A 20,352-nucleotide genomic window follows, 5' to 3' on the forward strand; every position below is an offset into this window, starting at 1 on the left:
CCTAGTTTTATTTTCTAAGAATATCTCATCTTCTAGAGGAAAATGAATGTCAATGCATTCTTCCTTTTTGGTCTTAATATTAGTCCTAGGCTTGTGAGATATTGGCAGAAATCTTTATCTCAACTACCACACTTACCGCTTGTTGGAATGTGAAGTCATTATGGATTGCCCCTAGTTGTGTTTGTGTTATCATGAATGGTAGAGTCATCAATTCTAGGAGTTTTCAAGTTGATGGTTATATCGAACTCGAAGTCATGACTTGAGGACAATTTAAACATTATTGTAACTATGAAAATTTATGATCAATAATATTAAAAGATATTTGCCCATTTTTTTCCTGGAATAATTTATCAGGTTTTTCCATGTAAATTTTTGTGTAATGTATATTTATATTCTCTATAATTTTTTGCTATAGTAATTTTCATAATACCTCCTAAATATCTTTAACAAGAAGAACAACCTAACATGTTCTATCCATCTTCTAAACTATCCATTTATGGAATCCCAAAATACTCCAACATTGTATCTCCTTTCTTAGTCCCAACATCATCTCCTTTGAAACTAGGAGGAAGTCATAGAAAGTAGGGTCTACAACATTCACTAGGGTTTGGAAAGGTCTAAGGGTAGGTGTGATAGCTATGAGGACCACAATCACTAGATAATTGGAAAGGAAATCACCCAACGTATAAGTTTTCTTGATAGCATCAAAGGTCTCTTCTTCCAACCCATCTTATGGTGGGATATTCTCAAAATTCTTTGTACTAGCATCTTGACCCCTTGATAGCTCTAAGCCTATGTTAATATTAGATGCCTTGCTACCAAGTCTTTCCATCCTATCCTTGGGTAAGGGGACAAAGGGATCCATATTTTGTAAAGATCTATCCAATCTCATTGGGGCTTTCTCAATAATCAACTCTGCATCAATAGAATCACTAATCATGTGCCTTGTATTGGAATTTTTCCAAAGTTTTTCCATGACCAATTGTTGAACATTGAGCCTTGTATGTTTTGGAAAATTATTTTCGTCAATATATTCAAATGCAAATCCCTCCTTTACAGAAGGTATTTGCCACAATGTATGAGTGTCATTCAAACTTGTACTTTTGGAGATTAAGTTATTCCCTAATGACTACTGACTACTTATATTAATGGTTTCCTCTAGCCCATTAATTTGCTTGGTGATAAAATCCTTGTCAGGGGGTGGAATTCATCACCTTGGTTCACAAGGGGATATTTTGGGGGTGAGTAGAAATAAGCTCCTCATGTGGACTAGCAAATTTCTTCTATGTAACTAAATGACTGTCTTTCAAATTAATGTTAGTATTCTTTCTTTTGAGAAGAGGATAGTTATGCCTTATGTGGCCTTATTTCCTACATGCAAATAAGCGTTCATGCCACCTAGATAAACAATGAAGCATGAAATGACAAATTATTCTCCAAGTCAAATCATATTTCATCGAGAATATCTAGACTCAAATTCAAGGAAATCAAAACCATAACATCCATATATAGAAGCATGGAAGCCATCTTATCTAATTTAATAAAATTAATAACGATTTCCATGGCCTCAAGAATACAATTCCATAGGAATAGGGGTATATTATAAATTGTGAGCCATCTAGAGCAAGATGATGCTAAGATTTCCTAATGAGTCATATCAAGAGACCATACAATGACCTTGAAACAATATGCCCCTATTTCTCAAAATTATTTATTGAGAACATTTTGTTGACTATTAGAGTTAATGAGAAAGGAGAAACAACCCTTTTTGAATTATTCTACAGTAGGAGCATTGAAACCTTAATTTCTTTCACCAAAAAAATCCAACAAATAACTCATACAATTCCTTAAAGGAAGTCTAGAAGTATCCTAAGCTGCTGAGAAAATTGTTGTATCTCTAAACGTAACTTCTCCAAACTAATAGGCGTAACCATTTGAAAGTCTAGTTTAATGACAATGGTGGATGGATCAAAGCGATTCTTGCCTCCCACCTTGGTCTCCATTACTTAGCTTGAAAGACTATTGAGAAGAACCCTAATGCACAAACTTAGCCCCTTCTAGTAGTGCTTGTTTGTCCACAACCAGTTCTTTGAAGGACTTAGCCCTATTTTTGCCGGATGAAATAAAAATGCCATCTCACACGATCAAATCGCCCATAAAACCCCACAATAAGTACGTAAAAAATGCTAGTAAGACAAAAATAACCTCCCACACATGAAAAAGGCCTCCTCCGAAAGTAAGAATGAGAGTGGAAACAAAGCCCTCGTTTAAGATCAAACCTAAAATTTCTTGTTTTTTTATACTTATATTTACTTATTAGTATAGTTAATTAAAAAATTTCCAAAACACAAAATATGTAAATATTCATTACACTTCAACTTAGAAGTGCAGCTATAATCATTGAAGCATCAAACTAAACCTTTGGGTGGGACCATTTCATGGTTTTCATGAAGTTCATGAATGAATAGACGTTGCTCCACAAATTAAAATCTTTCAATCGCGAACAAATAAAGAAAATAATTTTCCTTGTTATTTGAAATATCAAGAGTAACGTCTCCAAAGGGAATGACCGTTAGTCCTGAAGTCCACTCGCGCCGTCGGATGGAGCGGTATAAGTAACCAACGGTAAAGATGCTCCCTCGCTTTGGGCATTCAAATTTTAAACGAAGAGTACAAGAAAAAGAATAATTATTTCATATATTTTTTCGTATGCATAGAATCCCTTTCACAGCTTATCACAAGGAAGAAAAGATAGAAAGATTGCAGGTGAAAACAATTTATACTCCAGCTGATTTTCACGGGTATAATTCGCTCGCATGTACCTGCTTTTGAATTAAAATTGCCCATCACAAGTTTTGAGAAATCCAGGCGAACAATTCCAGAGATTTTCTTTCTTCTTTATACCGGTGGGCTTGACGGATTTCAAACTGATCATCTGCAGCTGCGAAAGTCACATTTAAGGTAAGGCTTTTAAAATCATTTCAAACGTTTCTTTATGATTGTGTTCTTAAGAATTAAATCAAGTTAAAAATGTCAGGCTGGCAGTTTTCCTGGGTGTTGTTTGGGTCACATTTTGTTTTGGGAATTCATTATAAATGATCCGGAAAGTTATAAATCATTGGGCGTAACAATGATAGAGTCTTATTTCGTCGAAGTGGCGGTAACATATCACTTACAGGCTTTTTGTGGTTTGTTGAATTTGAAGGATCACGGTTTGGTTGTATAAGGCGAGGATCATTCAGTGGATGACGTTGATAGTGAGCAGAAGCAGAACATTTTATAGTCGGAAGTGTTAAAACGAGGTTTCGGCGGGGAAAGCTTTGTGTTTGAAGCCTAAGGTTTCAAGAAACAGGCTTCGAAAATTTTCCTTGGAGGGTTCGAGGAGGCCCAAGGTTTTTGACAATTTTTTTTCCAAGTCCAAGTCCGTTGGTTGTGCCAGATTTGGGGCATTCAGTACCAGCGCATTTTTGCTTTTATTCGGAACCCTAATAGTTGCTGCTACCGAACGTGCATTGGCTGTAAGGGCTTGGATTTGAAGGGTATCCACTGTATGTTAATTTGATTTAATCTTGCTAAGGGTTGTTGAACAAGGTTGAGAAGAATTGGAATTGACTGCTTAGTTCTTGACAAAGAAGATTGATTAATTGCGGTTTGAAAGCAAAGTTTACTTGGTCAGATACTTCGATTTTTGAGGTTATTTCAATAGATTCACATTTTTGAAATATATATCTGGAAACGATTAAGATTATATAGTTGGAAATAGAAGTGAATTTAGTGAATGAGTGAAAAATGAAGAAAACAGCTGCTTCTCCACTCCGCATACCTGTAAAGAACTCCCCCAGAAAAATGTTTTCAGACATGTTTACTAACAATGGCGATGCTAGCCATTTGCTAGAAGGCAATGCCAGAGATAACAGCTTTCCAACTATGCGACCTCCGCTATGTCCCATTCCAGAGGGTAGCTTGAATCTACCAGGTGGCGCAAATGCAGAGCATGATGTAATTACCCCTAGACCAAAATCAGATTCCGCCACACATTTTGCACAGACAAAGTTCTCTGTCCCAGGGAGCGCAAATGGTTTTAGTCAGTCTGGGGACAATATTTTTAGGGCATCAAATTACAGCACACCTGATAATGAACTCCTTAATAGTTCAACAGGATCTTCATATACGAAGAACAGGTTTGGATGGCAGGAGCCGAGGATTCATTCTTTGAGTGCCACAGAAATGGATTTTGCCAAGCATTGCACAGGCTTGACAAAATGTCCATCCCAAGGGGGTCTTCATGAAATGGGCTTCTTGTGTGAGCCTGCAGCTTTTTCTATGATTGGCAGCTCAGATAATCCATCTGCAACTCCAAATGGGGTAGCAAGATCTCTCAAATACAACCAGTCTGTTACTTCAAGCACTGGAAGTTTACCATCTCTTCCTTCTGCAGAGAGTCAAAATGTTGCTCCAGTGAAGAGTTTACAGCTGGAGTCAAAAAACAACTTCGTACAACATCATTTTGAGCTTCAAGAGGATCCCTCTTTCTGGGATGACCATAATGTTCAGGTGTGTTGATCATAAAGTTTATATTGTGCATGTTTGTTAAAACTTAATGAAAGTGCTCTTATTTCATTTCTGCATTTTAACTACACTTGATACTTTGACTTTACCTAGCAGGGTTAGTAGTGGCTGATGTCACCTATTGCTCAGCTTTATTTGTACTAGGAACTTAGAAAATCATAGCAGTAGTTATATTTGCTGATGCGGAATAGAGAGGAGAGAAGCCTGAAAAATATGTTGTTTGCCTTTAAATTCATGTTTCTGATATTAATTGTTTTCTTTAAAAGTTAATTCCACTACTGTTGCTTTTCCAGGTTGTTATTCGAATTCGTCCTCTTAGTGGCATTGAGGTTGCTTCTCAAGGACATTCAAGATGTGTCAGACAGGATAGTTCCCACACTTTAACGTGGCTGGGGAACCCAGAATCTCGTTTTACATTTGATGTTGTAGCTGGTGAAAAGATAACTCAGGTCAATACTTAGTTCTTAGCAAGAATAAAAACATGTTGTATCTTGTTATCCTATTGCCCAATTTTATGCACAATCTAAAATTATGAATGAAAGCAGGACAAACTGTTCAGAGTAGCTGGTTTGCCCATGGTTGAGAACTGCATGAGAGGGTATAATAGCTGCATGTTTGCATACGGCCAGGCAAGACCATTTTTTTGTTAACTATTCTTACTTATCTCGTCACTGTTGCTCTTTGGTTTTTCTTTGTAATTGGCACTACACTATTCTTTCAACTAGTTTCTTACCATGTTATTTTAAAGTTGTTTGCATCTGGCCAAGGAAAAACCATTTTGTGCGAATAATTCTTACTCATATTGTTCCTGCTATTCTTTTGGTTTTGCTTTATAATTGACTTTAGACTATTCCTGATCCAGCTTGTTAGTAAGCTCTTTTAGAAATGTTTTCTATTGGATTCTATCTAATTATATATTGTTTCAAATTCTTCCTTATTTGTTTTGAAATTTTCTTTTTGCTTTCATAAAATTGGCTTGTTTTTTTTGACTCATTCAGACTGGTAGTGGGAAAACACATACTATGCTTGGTGACATTGAGGATGCGGATCACAAATTGAGTGCGAATCGTGGAATGACACCACGTGTTTTTGAGCATTTATTCACAAGAATACATAGGGTTTGTAAAGTTGTGTTTGGGTTTAAGTTTATACTTGTTGGATTATATAGGCAACCAACTTGTTGACAGATCACTCATTTCAAGTATCCTACAGGAGGAGGATGCTAGAAGAGAAGAAAAATTGAAGTTTGTTTGCAAATGCTCCTTTCTAGAGATATATAATGAGCAGGTTGCAGATCTCCTAGAGCCATCATCAACAAATTTGCAGGTAAGAAAGAAAAACCTTTTTCTTTCAATATTTTGTAGACAATTGATTTAAGCATGCCGTTGGTTACTTATGACCCAATCTTACCTGGTGTTCTGATGCAAAGATGAGGGAAGATGCTAGGAAGGGAGTATATGTTGAAAATCTTTCAGAAATTGAGGTGAAAGGTGTCAATGATGTTATTAAGCTGCTTCTTCAGGTTCTATTTTGTAATAGCTTCCTATTACTGATTTTCTACATAATGAGAATTCTTGATTGTTAAGGAAGACATTTTTAAAATTTTGCAAACCTGATTTTTACTTTTTCACTTCAGGGTGCTGCAAACAGAAAAGTTGCAGCAACAAATATGAACCGTGCTAGCAGCCGCTCTCATAGTGTATTTACTTGTATAATTGAAAGCAAGGTAAAGAAAATTCTTAGTGTTTGGACATTTTGTGTCAATCCTTGAAAGCGAAGATTTTAACTGTTTAAAAACCATGTTTAACTTCAATTGATCTATATTGAAATTAAAAATTTTCGTTCTCCTAGAGAAAAGTAAAATTCCTCTCGTTGAAAGTTCTTTTTATAATGGTAAATACAAGGCTTTTGCAGGGCCTTCCTGTTTTAGTCAGACATTTTTAATTATTGTACATTAAATATATGGTCTATATGTTTTTGTTTATCATTTTGATGAGTATATTTGGTATTGTTTTCTAGTGGGAGTGTCAATCTGTGACTCATCATAGATTTGGACGCTTGAATCTGGTTGACTTGGCAGGTTCAGAAAGGTACTGTGTCTATTTTAGAAAATTCCAAATGCTTTGTTTGTAATGTCCCCAATTTTTAATGTAATAATTAAATTAAAGTAATTAATTAAAGTAACTAATTAAAGGTTCTTTTATTATATTATTTAAATTCTGAAACCAGTTAATTAATTAATTAAATTAAATTATTACATTTAAAATTAGTGACATTACATTGTTGGTGATTGTGCTTTTGCAAGCATACATAAATGCAGGATAATTTGGCAGTTGAACAATTTATGATAAATATTGATTTAACAGGCAGAAGAGTTCAGGTGCTGAGGGTGAACGTTTGAAAGAGGCCACAAATATTAATAAGTCACTTTCAACTCTTGGGTACTGAACATTTGTATTTCTTTTTTGGCTTAGACTATTTACAGTTGCATGATTGCCAAATGAATTATCTATTGTATTTATGCTTTTTATTTGAGATTCATCTGTTTTGAATCAATGTGCCTTGTGCAGGCTCGTGATAATGAACCTTGTAAATATTGCCAATGGGAAGGCGCAACATGTACCATATCGTGACTCAAAACTTACATTTCTTCTCCAGGTTGGTACACTACACCTTAAGGCTTACACTACCTTTAAATTTTTTTCTTGGCTTTGAAATTTATGCAGCTATAATTTACCAGAATGTTTTAATAATGTATTTTATTAATTCTTTTTCGTATTATAGTTATTATTATTCTATTAATTTAATAAAACTTTTGATTTCTACTCCTTTTGAAATTTTTAATCCTTTTTTTTTTATCTTATCAATTTCTCTCTTGTTTCTGTGCCCCATCCAATTCCTGTTGGTTTGCAATTAATTCCATTTCTTCTCCTTTCCTGATGACAAGTCATGAATGTGTTCTGAAAATTTGATAAAAGAGCCTTACAGTGCAATCCAGAAAAGCTCCTTTATACCTGATTACCTAATTATATAATAAGAATATAATATCTGATAATATCAACAAATTCCACATGAGTTGGATTTAGCTTTGCCAAAGATTCTAAATATTTCATATCAAAACTTATTAAATATTTTGTTCTTGTATTTTACCTTTGTGGAATATTTTGCTATCTAGTGTTATTTGTATTAAGCATTCAAGCGATCACACTGATGACCGTTTTCCGTGAGTAGCCTGATGTCTGAGGTCCTATAACCCATTTATATTGAATGGATAAGTAAGATGACCCACAATGCCCATAGGCAACTCCAAGCATTTTCTAATAAAGGATAAAAACACTATAGATATATATCATCAGTATGCATATTTGCTTCTGTACTGGCTAACATAGATAAAATGTAAATGTTGATTCAGGATTCTCTTGGTGGAAACTCTAAAACTATCATCATTGCAAATGTCAGCCCTTCTAACTGGTAAACTATCTGTCTAGATTTTTTTGAAATTTTTTCAAGAGCCCATAGATGCGTAGACCTTCTTCCTATGGTTAAATGACTTCTATATTTTTCTGTCTTCACAGCTGTGCAATGGAGACACTAAGCACACTTAAGTTTGCACAGCGGGCAAAATTTATACGGAATAATGTAAGTTGAATCTCATATTTTCCTTCTTTCCCCTTTTTGTGGATATTTGGTGTTTAGACAACTCCTTAATGTGTTTGTTTGTGATTATTTTGCAGGCTACTGTCAATGAAAATGCTACAGGGGATGTCATAACATTGAAAATGCAAATTCAACAGCTGAAGGTACTGATGTTTGATAACCAGTTGCTGAAGTACGTGATTGCATACCTAGGATTTTACCACTAACTATTTCCAGGACTATTAATTAGTTTAACTCTGCTATCGAGAGATATTTGCTACGGTAGCAGATTTGCAATTTTTTTTGGTTCTAATATCATGGCATGCCTATGTTTTTTTAAATTAATTGTTCATTTCTTTACAGGAAGAAGTCTCTCGATTACGTGGGAAGCTCAAAGGGGAGACAGAACACCTTCAAGAAGAAGATTATGGAAATATGAACTTGCTAAACTCTCCAGGAGCATATGCATGTGACTCAAGGGGTTTAGCAAGCCCATTACTTGGTTATAAGAAGGCTCCTCGAGTATGCATTTTGTTAAGATATTAATGATTTTTTTAGCTTTTTCTAATTTTGAGTTCTCAAGTATTTTTACCATCTCTGGCAGAAAAGAGATTTAGAGTCTGCCCTTGTTGGAGCATTGAAAAGAGAACGAGCAATAGAAATGCAAATGAAAGCTATGGCTGCTGAAAATGAACAGTTAAAATGTTTGGTAGGTTTTTAGATAGTTTAAGACAGAAAGGAATTGTAAAATTTGATTTGTCGAATTTTTAGTAGGAGTCGCTTCATTTCTGAAGTGTTCTAGTTTTCTAGTATTAGTGGTCTCCTTGCTGTGTCTTGACAGGTCAAACAGCGTGAGGAAGATGCACAGTGTGGAAAGATGATGCTCCGTTTTCGTGAAGATAGAATTAAGAGATTGGAAGCCGTAGCTTCTGACAAGATGTCTGCAGAAGCACACCTTTTAGAAGAGAAGAATGCGTTAATGGATGAGTTACAAATATTGCGAAACCGTCTCGATAGAAATCCTGAGGTGACTAGGTTTGCAATGGAGAATATAAGGTTGATGGAACAATTGAGAAGGTAGGTAATGTACTGCATTTATGTCTTGTATAAAGCAGGGCATCTTCTTGTAATATATTCTTGTTGAATGATAACTAGATGCTTTCTCAGGTTCCAAGAACTCTATGAGGGTGGAGTGCATGAGCAAATGGTAGAACAGATAGCAGTATTGCGAGACCAGGTTTGCATTCCCAGGGAAATATTCTAATATTTTTAATTCTGGACTAAATATTTAATATTTTTTGATCAAGGTTCTCTTTTATGTAGTTACTCGAAGCTCTAGATTGGAAACTTATGCATGAACTGGACCCCAATCTTGCGAACCAGGTCAGCATTTCATTCAGAATTTTTTTGAGAGAAAAGGGTTAAAATATAATACTAGGTGCATGTTCTTTGCACAGTTTGGATTCGCACAAAACTAGATTTGTGAATTGAAACTTTGTTCTAAAGTTAATGGGTTTGGTATATTGGCATCATAAGGGTATCATATGGCAGTATGACTACAAATCATAAGCCTAAAAACAGGGATTAATCTCATATCATGCATACATGCTGAACAAAACAACTATAAATATAACAAATTGAAATACTCCTTGCTAGTTTCATAGCAATCTGTCAAACATGAATTTGCATGGAAACACCACGTCCAACGTGGAATATCCTTTGGGTACATGTGTTGACAACTCAAAATGATTGCAACCCAAAAATAAACAAAAAACAGCCTGATTCCAAACTTTTTTCGATTTTGGAATCCTATTCTGAATATATTGTATCTGGCTAGCTAAAGTTTTTCTATTCTTTAATATAGTCTTAAACTTCAAACTGCTATCGGTTTTATTGATGCAATCATTGTTTTGTTTTTCCAGAAGGAACCGTCAGAGACAGAATTCTTTAGTGAAGAGTGTGAACTTCTTCAGAAACAAGTGAGAATAATTTCTAATTTCTTTATACAGTGAATGCGTAAGTTTTTCTTTGCAATACATGTTTACATCAATTCAATGATTATATGCTCTGACTAGGCTTTTTATTTTTAAGGTTGATCAACACCGAAGGGAAGCAGATGCTCTTCGGAATAACTTGAGCTTCTGCCTAGAAGCCAAAGAAAAATTGGAAAGGTAGATTTTCTTTGGTCTATGATGCTCTTGTGTTTGGTTCATTCACATGAATATCTGTACTATTTTTGTGCTGACATGGCAATGTATTGCCAGGCGTGTTGATGATTTGACAAACCAAATTGAGCAGATGAAGGCATCTAACAATACAGGAGGAGAGGAAGTGGCCTCTGCAACTGAAGTTAACTACTCACAAGAAGTGGAGGCTGGTGCAGAAGGCTTATCTGCACAAAGAGAACTAAAAGACTTAGTTGAAGCAATCAGTGTGGCAAGTCAGCGTGAAGTAGAAGCCCAAGGTGATGCTATTTTCTTGGCCACAGAAGTTGAGGATCTCCGTAAAAAATTGAGGGAATCAGTGGATGATAACAAAAGATTAGTTGATATGTTTGAAAAAGTCATACAAGAAAGAAATGAAATCCGAAAAGCTGAAGAGGATTCCCGGGAAGTACAAGGAAAGTTGCGAGAACAGGTTCTTATCCTCAGAAATCAGGTTGAAGAACTTCAGAAAGAGATTGATGAACAGAGTAATACATTTAGGAAGGATGATTACATGAATAACTGGCCAGGAGAAAATGGAGTGAATGCTGAAGTAGAGCATGCAGTTCTTCTTAGGAAAGAGGTTGATGATCTTCGATTGAAGTTGCATGATACATGTGATGCAAATGAACGACTGCTTGAGCTTTATGAGAAGGCAATGGAAGAAAAAGATGAAATTAGAAAAGCTGAAAAAGATTCCCAAAAAATACAAATAAACTTGCAAGAACAGGTCCTCCTACTCCGTAATCAGCTTGAGAAATCAGAGGAGATTGATGGACAAAGCAGCATGTTTAAGAACCATTGCACAGAAAATGTGGGGATTGCTGAAGCAGAGCAGACAATTGCCCTTAGGACAGAAGTTGAAGATCTTCAGCAGAAGTTGCAAGATACATCTGAAGAGAATTATCGATTACTTGAGCTTTATGAGAAAGCAATGCAAGAGAGAGATGATATAAGAAAAATGTGGTGGGATTCTGTTGAGAATGTTGCAGACATGGAAGCAGGAGCACATGAAGGTCCAAGAAGTCCAGGAACATTGATTGTTGATAATAACAAAGAACAAATCCAAAAATGTAGAAGTGCCAAGAGAGATGGTGAAGCAGAAAAAGAGGTGATCCGCCTTAGGAATGAGTTTGAGGAGATCCAAATGAAATTGAAGGATTTACTTGAAGAGAATGAAAGATTAATTGACTTGTATGAGAAGGCAATGCAAGAAAAGGATGATATAAGGAAATTGTGGACTGAAAATGTGAAAAATAACGTTTCTTCTCAATTCATTGCAGATACAAAGAGTGGAATAGAATGTCAAGACATAATAAATGGATTTGAGCAACAACGACCTGAGTTCAAGGAACATGCCAAGGAACATGGTTCTCAGGAAGAACCAATAGAAAATGAAACTGAATATCAGAAACTGATAAGAAAAAGTGATAGGCAAGAACAAGAATCAAAAGGGCTACAGAGACAGCTTGGCACTGAAGAATCAGAGAAGGAATACTCATTTGCTTCTGGGACAGACTCAAGGGGTATAGTAGAGAACATAGAATTTCATAAAAAAGAAATGATAGATGAATTTAAAAATCTTCAAACAGAGCTTGTGAGGGTGGCAAAGGATTCCACAAGTAATATGCACAATACTGGGGCATCTATCCCTAACTTGAGTTCACAGAATGAAGAGAAACTTAAAGTTTTGCAAGAACAAGAGCAGAAAATGCATAACAAATTTAAAGAGTTGGATGTCAAGCTTGAATTTTTTGGAGAATCAATGAATAACCTAAACATGATTAAGGACAAGCTAGAAGGTGATATGGAATTAGTTTATGGTCAAGCTGCAGAGCTTGTCTCCAGCATCTCAGAGAAGGAGACAAAACTTCAAGCTATGCAGTTGGAGCATGAGCAACTAGTAAGTAGGCTGCAAGAATCAGAGCAGTACAGAGAAGAAATTTCCCATCTCTCAAAAGTACAAGGTGAATGGGTTGAAAAAGAAGCCGACGGGCAGATGGTTAAGGACTTGAAAACTGAAGTCATGGTCAACAGGAAGAATATTCTTCTCCAGGAAATGACTTTGGCAAGATCCAAACTTGTAGTTGTGCAAAAGAAATTAGATGAAATTACTCAACTTGTTGATGGCTTGAGTATTCTAGAGAAATCTTATAAGGAGATGGAGGAAAATAGAAAAATATCCGAGGTTCTACAGAAAGAAATTTCATACAAAAGGGAAGAAATTGATGCTCTTCAAACAGCCAGTCATGAAATGCAGGCAAAGAGGGTTCAGGCATTCAACAAACTAAGTGCTCTTAAATCACTTCTGTCTGATTTATGTGTATCAGATGAGTACTGGAAGTGTCAAGAATCAAGAGCAAATGAAAAGATTGAAACCCTAACTTGTCTTATAAAGGAAACAATAGAAGAACTCACTCTTCTACAAACCACTAAAAAGGGGCTAGAAGCTGCTAGAGAGCAAGCAATTCAGGTGGAGGCAACTGCCCAGGCTGAGGTTTCTGACTTGAAAGAGAAGCTTAAGCATGCTAAACAACAGAGAGTTGATGCTGAGAAAATGGTGGTCCAGTTAGACAAGCAAACTGTTCTATGCTCGGATTTAAGATCATCTACAGAAAATACTCCTATTCATTTTGTTAAGGCTGCATCCTTGTTGAAAGGTGAAGAAGAAAGAATAAAACTTGTTAACAGTCTAAAACAATTTATGGAGGTAGTAAAGGAACATAGGGAAAATATTCAGAAGCTGGAAGGAAAATTGGATTTGGTAGATTCTTCAATTCGGCAGGTACAGTCAAAAATAAGTACAGAATCTGCTGCTTTGAAGGAGGCAGAGCTTGTCTTGCAGAAGTCTCTCAATGGAAAGAAAATAGTACTTGGCTCTCAAGAAGAGGCAAGACTAGAACTCGAAAATTTGATCTTAGAGCTTCAATCTTCAGACTTTGAAGTTCAAAGCAAAGAGGAAGAGTTGAATGATAGAAGGGAGGAACTGCAAGATCTACATAACAGGTTATGTGAATTACAAAGCATATTCAAAATCAATCAAGAGCTGGAACCTGAGAACTACTTCATCACACAGCAAGTTCTAGCCAAGCTTCATGATGTTCATGAATGTGTGAGAGAAGCAGATGCCTCATTGGATTCCTTCAAGTTGCATGAGCTGAAATGGCTAGATGTTACTGATGAGAAGTAGAATTTGAAAAGTCATGCTTTGTATGTAATGGATTACTAATCGGATTGAATCCATTGAAATTTGAAGTCTTGTTGCAAGGATTACAGAGCCAATTTATGATTGGAACATATGTCTGGAACAGGTATACCAAATAAATTGATGCTTATTACTGAGAGATTGAACAGAAAGCCAATACATTGGCATATGTCTGGGAGCGATGGAAGATTATAGAATGCATGAAATATATTCTAAATACTTTTGCAATTGGCCTCTTTTCATGGTCAAAAGGGTGATGCAAAAGTATCAGGTCAAAGACTTTAACTGGCTACTTTCTGAATGAATAATACAATTGATATGAAAGCATGGTTTGGTTTTATATGGATTTGGGAGTTTGGAGAACTTTTTACCTGTGCAGCTACTGTGTAAATTTGAACTCATATTTCCACAAATTTTGCATTCGAAAATGCAGAATATAATTCGATACAACAATGTAAACAGCATTTTTTACATTTTCTTATGTACATATAGGGTTATCCAAAGCACAGTTTGAGCAATGTTTACTCTTGTATTGTTATTTTTAGAGCACGATGTTGGATAAATTGGTGTATATCATTATATATTTTCCATTGCTTTCAATGAGGTTTATGTAGATGTAGCATGTTATATGTGAAATTGGATAAATAAGAAATGTCACAATGTTTCTGGCTTGCTAAATTTTGCATGGCACTGCTGAGAACCTCATACCATGTTGCTTGGATTCAATAGTCACCTCATGTGCCCAAAACTACCTAATCCAAAGATGATTATTCAAATCCTCTATTGAGTAGCTTCTGGTTTACATTATATGTGTAACTTCAGCAGCAATTTAAATCCTATTTCAAACTATTTTTTTTTGGCAAAATTGGCAAGCCACTGATATTATATTAAAATATAAAATAAAAATCTGGTTCAAAAGCTCATGGAGGAAAGAACCAGCAGTGAAAACCTCCAATCCCTGCTAAATACAAGATAAGATTGGTTGATCAAAATGAAACAACCCGATTAAAGGAGCTTTCTAAACGACTTTATAACTATGGCCTTACAGTTTCATACCAGAACTCCAAGCCAGTAGTGCCACTAAAACAGAAGACCCTAGAATGGGTTACCTCAACTACAGTTACAATTACATATAAACATTACATATTTTTTCCTTTACATTTTCAATTTCCCTTCCTAAATCAGGACTATTAGCACTATTCAACCCATTTCTCTCTCTTCGAGAAGATAAACTTATTTTCTCAATCAAAACGCCCATCATATATTCAAACCCCTTTTTCTAGCTGTTGAAGCATCCCGTAGAAGCTGCATTAATATACTAACAGGCAAAATTGAGCAGAAGATATTTGTCCATGCCAACATAATAACCACCAACTCAGCATCTTTTGTAAACTCACTCAAAAAATTGCACCACCGACTCAGCATCTGCTTGGAAGTCATCTTCTTCAACTGCCGAAAAACAAGATCCGATTGTCTCCACGTCAACCCTGAACACTCATTAAATCTATGACAAACACCCTCATATTTCCTAAGAACTTGGCTGAGCCCCTTCAGCACCTTCTTTGACACTTAACTTCTTTCTTCGTCCACCTATTCAAAATCAGCCTTCATCAGACCATATTCTCTCTAGATTTCCTTCAGCTGGTCACGTTGATGCTCGAATTTCTCCTCCAGCATCATCTTGGAATGTTTCAAATTATCAGTAATTTCACATTTCAGTGTCTTTTTTCAATATTTGTTGTATCTCTCGCTGTTTAATGCCAGAAAGTTGCTTCTCCAGCACTTTCAGCTGATCAAATATCAACTTAGACCACCTTAACCCCTCTTTGATCTACTCAAGGTCTTTACCCACTATGAATTTCTCACCTTCTGTCTATGCTATTGTCATTGAGGCAATGTCATCTGCAAAAAATTTCAGTTCATGAACAGAATTATTAAGCCCCCGAAATGGATTCCTCCACTCGGTAAATGTATATCTGTTCCTATTTACCAATTGATCCTCAGTTTCCATAACCTGATCTGAAAGAGGCATAGTTGGACATAAAAGAGTGACAGCTCGAGCATATTTTATACGCAGGAGGAAAATGTATGACTGCAGTTTGCTCACAATCCCCAATGTAATGTCTGAATATGATGACGCAGAATCAGCACTACAATGACGTGTAGATACTCCAGTTACAATTCATCCCTCTTTGTATGGTTGGAGTGACAACAACAAAATCCCCTCCTCCATGTGACATGAGGCCTCCAGCACTAGTGCACATTGAAAGACTCAGGTGGGCTGCTGAATATGAAACAGTTCCAACAAATACAGAGTACTGATGGTGCTTTGACAGCAGCAAATCCCCTCCATATGGCATGAGGCTCCAGCACTGGTGCACTTCGAAACTCTCAGCTGGACTGCTGAATATGAAACAGTTCCAACAAATACAGAATACTGATCCTGCAATTCCTGCAGCCCTTGTTGCTAGAAAAATATTAAGACCAAAGACCACGTTACAACTGCTCTCCTCCCCCATACCTCAAATCCCACCACCTTAAAAATGGCGGAGATGTTGGTTCTAGTCAAAAAGCCAAATCCCGCAGCCTCCAGTCTTACTTCGGAGGGCGACCACCTGCTGAGAGCATGAGTCTTGACCAAGTAATGAGTGCAATTGTGGATGAGCTTGTACCAGGGAGGCAGGGTAAAGAGAGTCTAGCTCTTGACCATCACATCCTAGATTTGCTAGGAAGTTTGCAACTTTGTTTCCCTCTCAGAGTACGTGAGATATGCAGTGATCCTTAAAAGAATTTATTAATTGTCGATATTTGCTTTAGAAGATAATCAATCTGCCAATTTGATGACGAGTGTGTGATACACCATTGAATCCCCTTCTATATGATTTTCTTTTGGAAAAGCCACCTTTCTTTGCCAGGACTAATCCTTCTAGAAGTACATGTGCTTCAGCCATGTTGGGGGAATGGGACTTGCTCTTACACCAAGCAATATAGCCTGATGGTGACAAATGCATGCACCGATGCCTGATTTCCTGGGACTACCCTGAATGAGCCATCAAAATTTAATTTAACCAAGCCAATAGGAGGAGGAATCCACTTGATACATGATCTGTCAGCTAGAGGATGTTTTGGAACTGTTCCAAATGCGATATGGGTGCCTTTCCATCCCTTAACTACTAAATTCTTCCAAGCGGACAAGAAATGATTACCCCTTATATTAGAAACACTTGCAGTAACAATCTCTGAAACTGAGTTCTCAATACCTTCTATGACTGAGGTGACAGATAGTGTTTGCTGTCTAAAAATGCGTTTGTACCTTTCCCACCATATAGCCCATATCACAGAAGCTGTTATACATTTCCAGAGACGTGTACATTGAGGAAGAATAAAGTATCGGCCAAGGTTGGACAGCCAGTTTGGTGCAGTTGTTTAAATGCATTTAATTGTGCCGATTTAACTTGCTCATTGGACAGCCAGTTTGTTGCAGTTTAAATGTGATTGCCTATTGAGTTCTAGGGAAGAGAACCCAACCAATAGTTGACTGGGTAGTTTGGCTTGCTGCTCCCCCTCACTTAGCTTTTCCTGTTTAGGTTCTTTGCTTACTTCCAGCTTGCCATCCTTTTAGATGTTAGAAACGAATCTCGCAGTAAGGTTTGCCTGCAACTATAGTTCTGAAGGGTGCTAAGAGGACCAGTAGAGTTTAGCTGACTATAAGGTATTTAATGCAGTCAAGTTGATTTGGAACCATCCCATAGTCACTTGGATCAACAACACACATGAAAGGTGATGTGTCGTCATATTCCATTGGATCAATTGGGGAGAACTTCTGTTCTTGAAAGAGAGGTTACAAGTTAAAATCCCACTGGAGGTGAGGATTGTACACCTTGTTTGTAACATAGTTAGGTGCCTTCTGCAAGCACTACGAGGTAGTCTCACAATACCCAAAAATGGATGGTTGGTATTGTAGACTATAAAAGCTCATTTCGTTTTTTTTTTCCAATAATTCCTAGGCAATGAGTATTTAGGGTTATGTAAGATGGTTACTATACTTGTCAAGGTGAGCATAGTGGAGTGTATAACGTGCTTTATGAAAAATAACCCAATCCCATAAGCAATTGGGTTTAATATTATCATATGTGCAATGGTTTATTGTACCATTTTGTGTAATGTGCTTTATTGGAGAGAACCTAGTCCAACAAGTAGTTGAGTTCAATATTGTCGAATTTATTGGGTATTGATATTGTACCTTGTTTGTAGTGTAGTTAGGTGCCACTTGCATATGAGGGAGTTCCGTATTACAGTAACCATATGTGGATGTAAAAACATATGGCTAGTATTGTGGTCTATAAAAGCTCAATTCCTCTCCTTTTTAATAACTCCTAGGCAATGAGTAGTCGGGGGTATGTAAAATGATTATTATACTCGTCAAGATGAGAGTAGTGGAGTGTTTTTGTGTAAGAGAACCCAACGTATTAAGTAGTTGAGTTTATCATTGCCATATTAATTGGGTATTGGTATTAGGATAAGTTTTTCATGGCTACATGTGATTAGTTCTATTATTAAAAAAGATTTGTTGGCATGGACTTGCAATTCATTTTCTATCGGGTTCCTTTAATATTTGAATTACTATGTAAACAAGGTTTAAGGGTACTCCGTAGTAAATGCCATTATTAAACAAAATGTATTATATAAAAATGATTTACTGACATGGATTCTCTATTCACTCACTATAAATAATAACTTTCTTACACTTCATTTCTTAGATGTTGTTCCATATTATAGTAGTCATATGTGGACCCAAAAAGGTATGGCTAGTATTGTGGACTATAAAAGCTCATTTCTTCTCCCTTTTAATAACTTCTCGGCAATGACTAATTGGGGGTATGTAAAATAGTTATTATACTTTTCAAGATGAGAGTAGCAGAATGTTTAATGTGTTTTACATAAGAGAGCCCAATCTAATAAGAAGTTGAGTTTATCACTGCCACATTATTTGGGTAATGGTATTAGGATGATTTTTCCTTGGCTAAATGTGATTAGTTCTATTATTAAAAATGATCTGTTGGCATGGACTTACAATTCATTTTCTACAAATAATAATTTCTATTTGCTTAGATTTTGTTCTATTTTTTTAATAGATAAACGAACTAAGCCTTGATACATCATAAAGTATATAGATACATTCGGATAATAAGCTTTTAGTCCCAAGTTACATTTTTCCGCCTTCCTTCTAGGTCATTTTTCGTCCCTCCCTTCTTCTTCTGCCTTCGATCAAGATTTGTGTCTAATCTAAGCAATACATCTTTCCCTTATGTTAAGGATACAACTCTGAAAAGTCACAAAACATGAATACAAAAAGGGCACAAAAATAAAGTGCGAAGTGATAAAAGCATTTTCTTAAACAAAAATAACATAGACATCTAAATCGTAAAAAAATACATCTAATAGAGTGAAATAGTTATTCTTGATATGAGAAAACATGTCTTAAGCATGTGATTATTAGTTTGTTACACCATAGGGTGTTTTGTCAATTTAGTCACATTAAAATACAATAGTATGAAACCTATGTTACTCTATTGGCTTAAAATGGGGTGAAGAGGGTCCCCAACATTCTGAATGTCCAACAAGTCCAAACTAGATGATTCCAAAACCTCCAAATTCAACTCAAACTCATTTTCCCAGGCTCCAACACCATCTTACTCAATGGATATATCTATCCAATCATATTGTCTTGGGATGCGAGATGTATGTAGTAGGTAAAAGACCCTTGAAACTTCCTCAAGATAAGATGTAAACTATGGTTGAAATTCTTAAAAGGTAAGCCATCCCTAATTTGGAAGGAGTCTCTATATTGAAATTTTGAATTTTTATGTTTGACATTCTTTTATCCCTGTATTAGCTAATTCATTTGCTCTTTGATTGCCCTTCTAATATATATGATTGATTGTTATCTTGTTAAAGGTTTGATATTGTGAGAGGGCTCTAGTTAAAATTGAGTCCATTCTCCAATTAATGAGGGATCCTTTTCTTATAGCTTTTATTATAATTGCAGAATCTCCTTTAGTCTCTACATTTTTGCAATCAAGAGTTTTACACAGTTCTAGTCCTTCAACTAAAACCATTAATTCTATCCAATTATTAGTTTCTATTCCTATATATCTCCCTAACTTTTTCTATCTCTATGCCTTTTGAGTTATGGAGCTATAACCAATGCTTGCTTTGCTCAGATTCCCTCTTGAAGCTCTGTCAAAATTGAGTTTAAACCATCCCTCCTTGGGTGATTGCCATTGGCACATGTCTTGTTTTCTTTTTAAAGTCCTCCCTGCTCCTATAAAGGGGCCAATTTTAGACCTATCCACTTGCCTCTCATTTTCTCATCCCAACGAGACATTATAGCCTCCTCTTGTTTATTCAAAACTCAACTATTGATAAGTTCAATGACAAAAGTCACAATTTTAATGAGAAGTTGATCTACATTGATCTTCTTATCCTTAAAAATTCTTTGGTTGCATTCCTTCCATAATTTCCATAAGACTATGGAAGGTGTAGATATCCATAAAGAGCTATAAATACTATTCTTTCTAAGGAGGGGCCAAGCCTATTGCATATCTATTATAGTACTTGGAAATGTTGATATTCAACCCAATTGTGAACTCAACCATTTCCAAAATTGACTCCAATAAGGGAAATGCAAAAAATGGTGGTCAATGGATTCTTCCTCATTTTTGCATAAAGGAGATC

At 36.0% G+C, this 20,352-nt stretch overlaps 1 protein-coding gene across 1 annotated transcript; it reads left to right on the forward strand.

Annotated features, from left to right (window-relative positions):
- The first annotated feature begins 2,743 nt into the window (after positions 1-2,743).
- On the forward strand, positions 2,744-14,132 carry LOC149568836 (uncharacterized). The gene is made up of 22 exons (XM_089821713.1): positions 2,744-2,961; positions 3,206-4,554; positions 4,863-5,018; positions 5,115-5,198; positions 5,568-5,687; positions 5,782-5,895; positions 5,999-6,091; positions 6,206-6,295; positions 6,589-6,659; positions 6,936-7,010; positions 7,140-7,227; positions 7,982-8,040; positions 8,145-8,208; positions 8,304-8,369; positions 8,569-8,727; positions 8,810-8,914; positions 9,047-9,282; positions 9,373-9,442; positions 9,529-9,588; positions 10,128-10,184; positions 10,297-10,376; positions 10,470-14,132. Exons 2-22 carry the CDS (start codon positions 3,790-3,792, stop codon positions 13,597-13,599), a joined length of 5,742 nt encoding a protein of 1,913 aa, XP_089677839.1. The 5' UTR covers positions 2,744-2,961; positions 3,206-3,789; the 3' UTR covers positions 13,600-14,132.
- The last annotated feature ends 6,220 nt before the right edge of the window (positions 14,133-20,352 follow it).

Source organism: Cupressus sempervirens, chromosome 3, assembly GCF_028749045.1.
Source record: "Cupressus sempervirens isolate cs-2001-9-10 chromosome 3, ASM2874904v1, whole genome shotgun sequence".
Classification (NCBI taxonomy): Eukaryota; Viridiplantae; Streptophyta; class Pinopsida; order Cupressales; family Cupressaceae; genus Cupressus; species Cupressus sempervirens.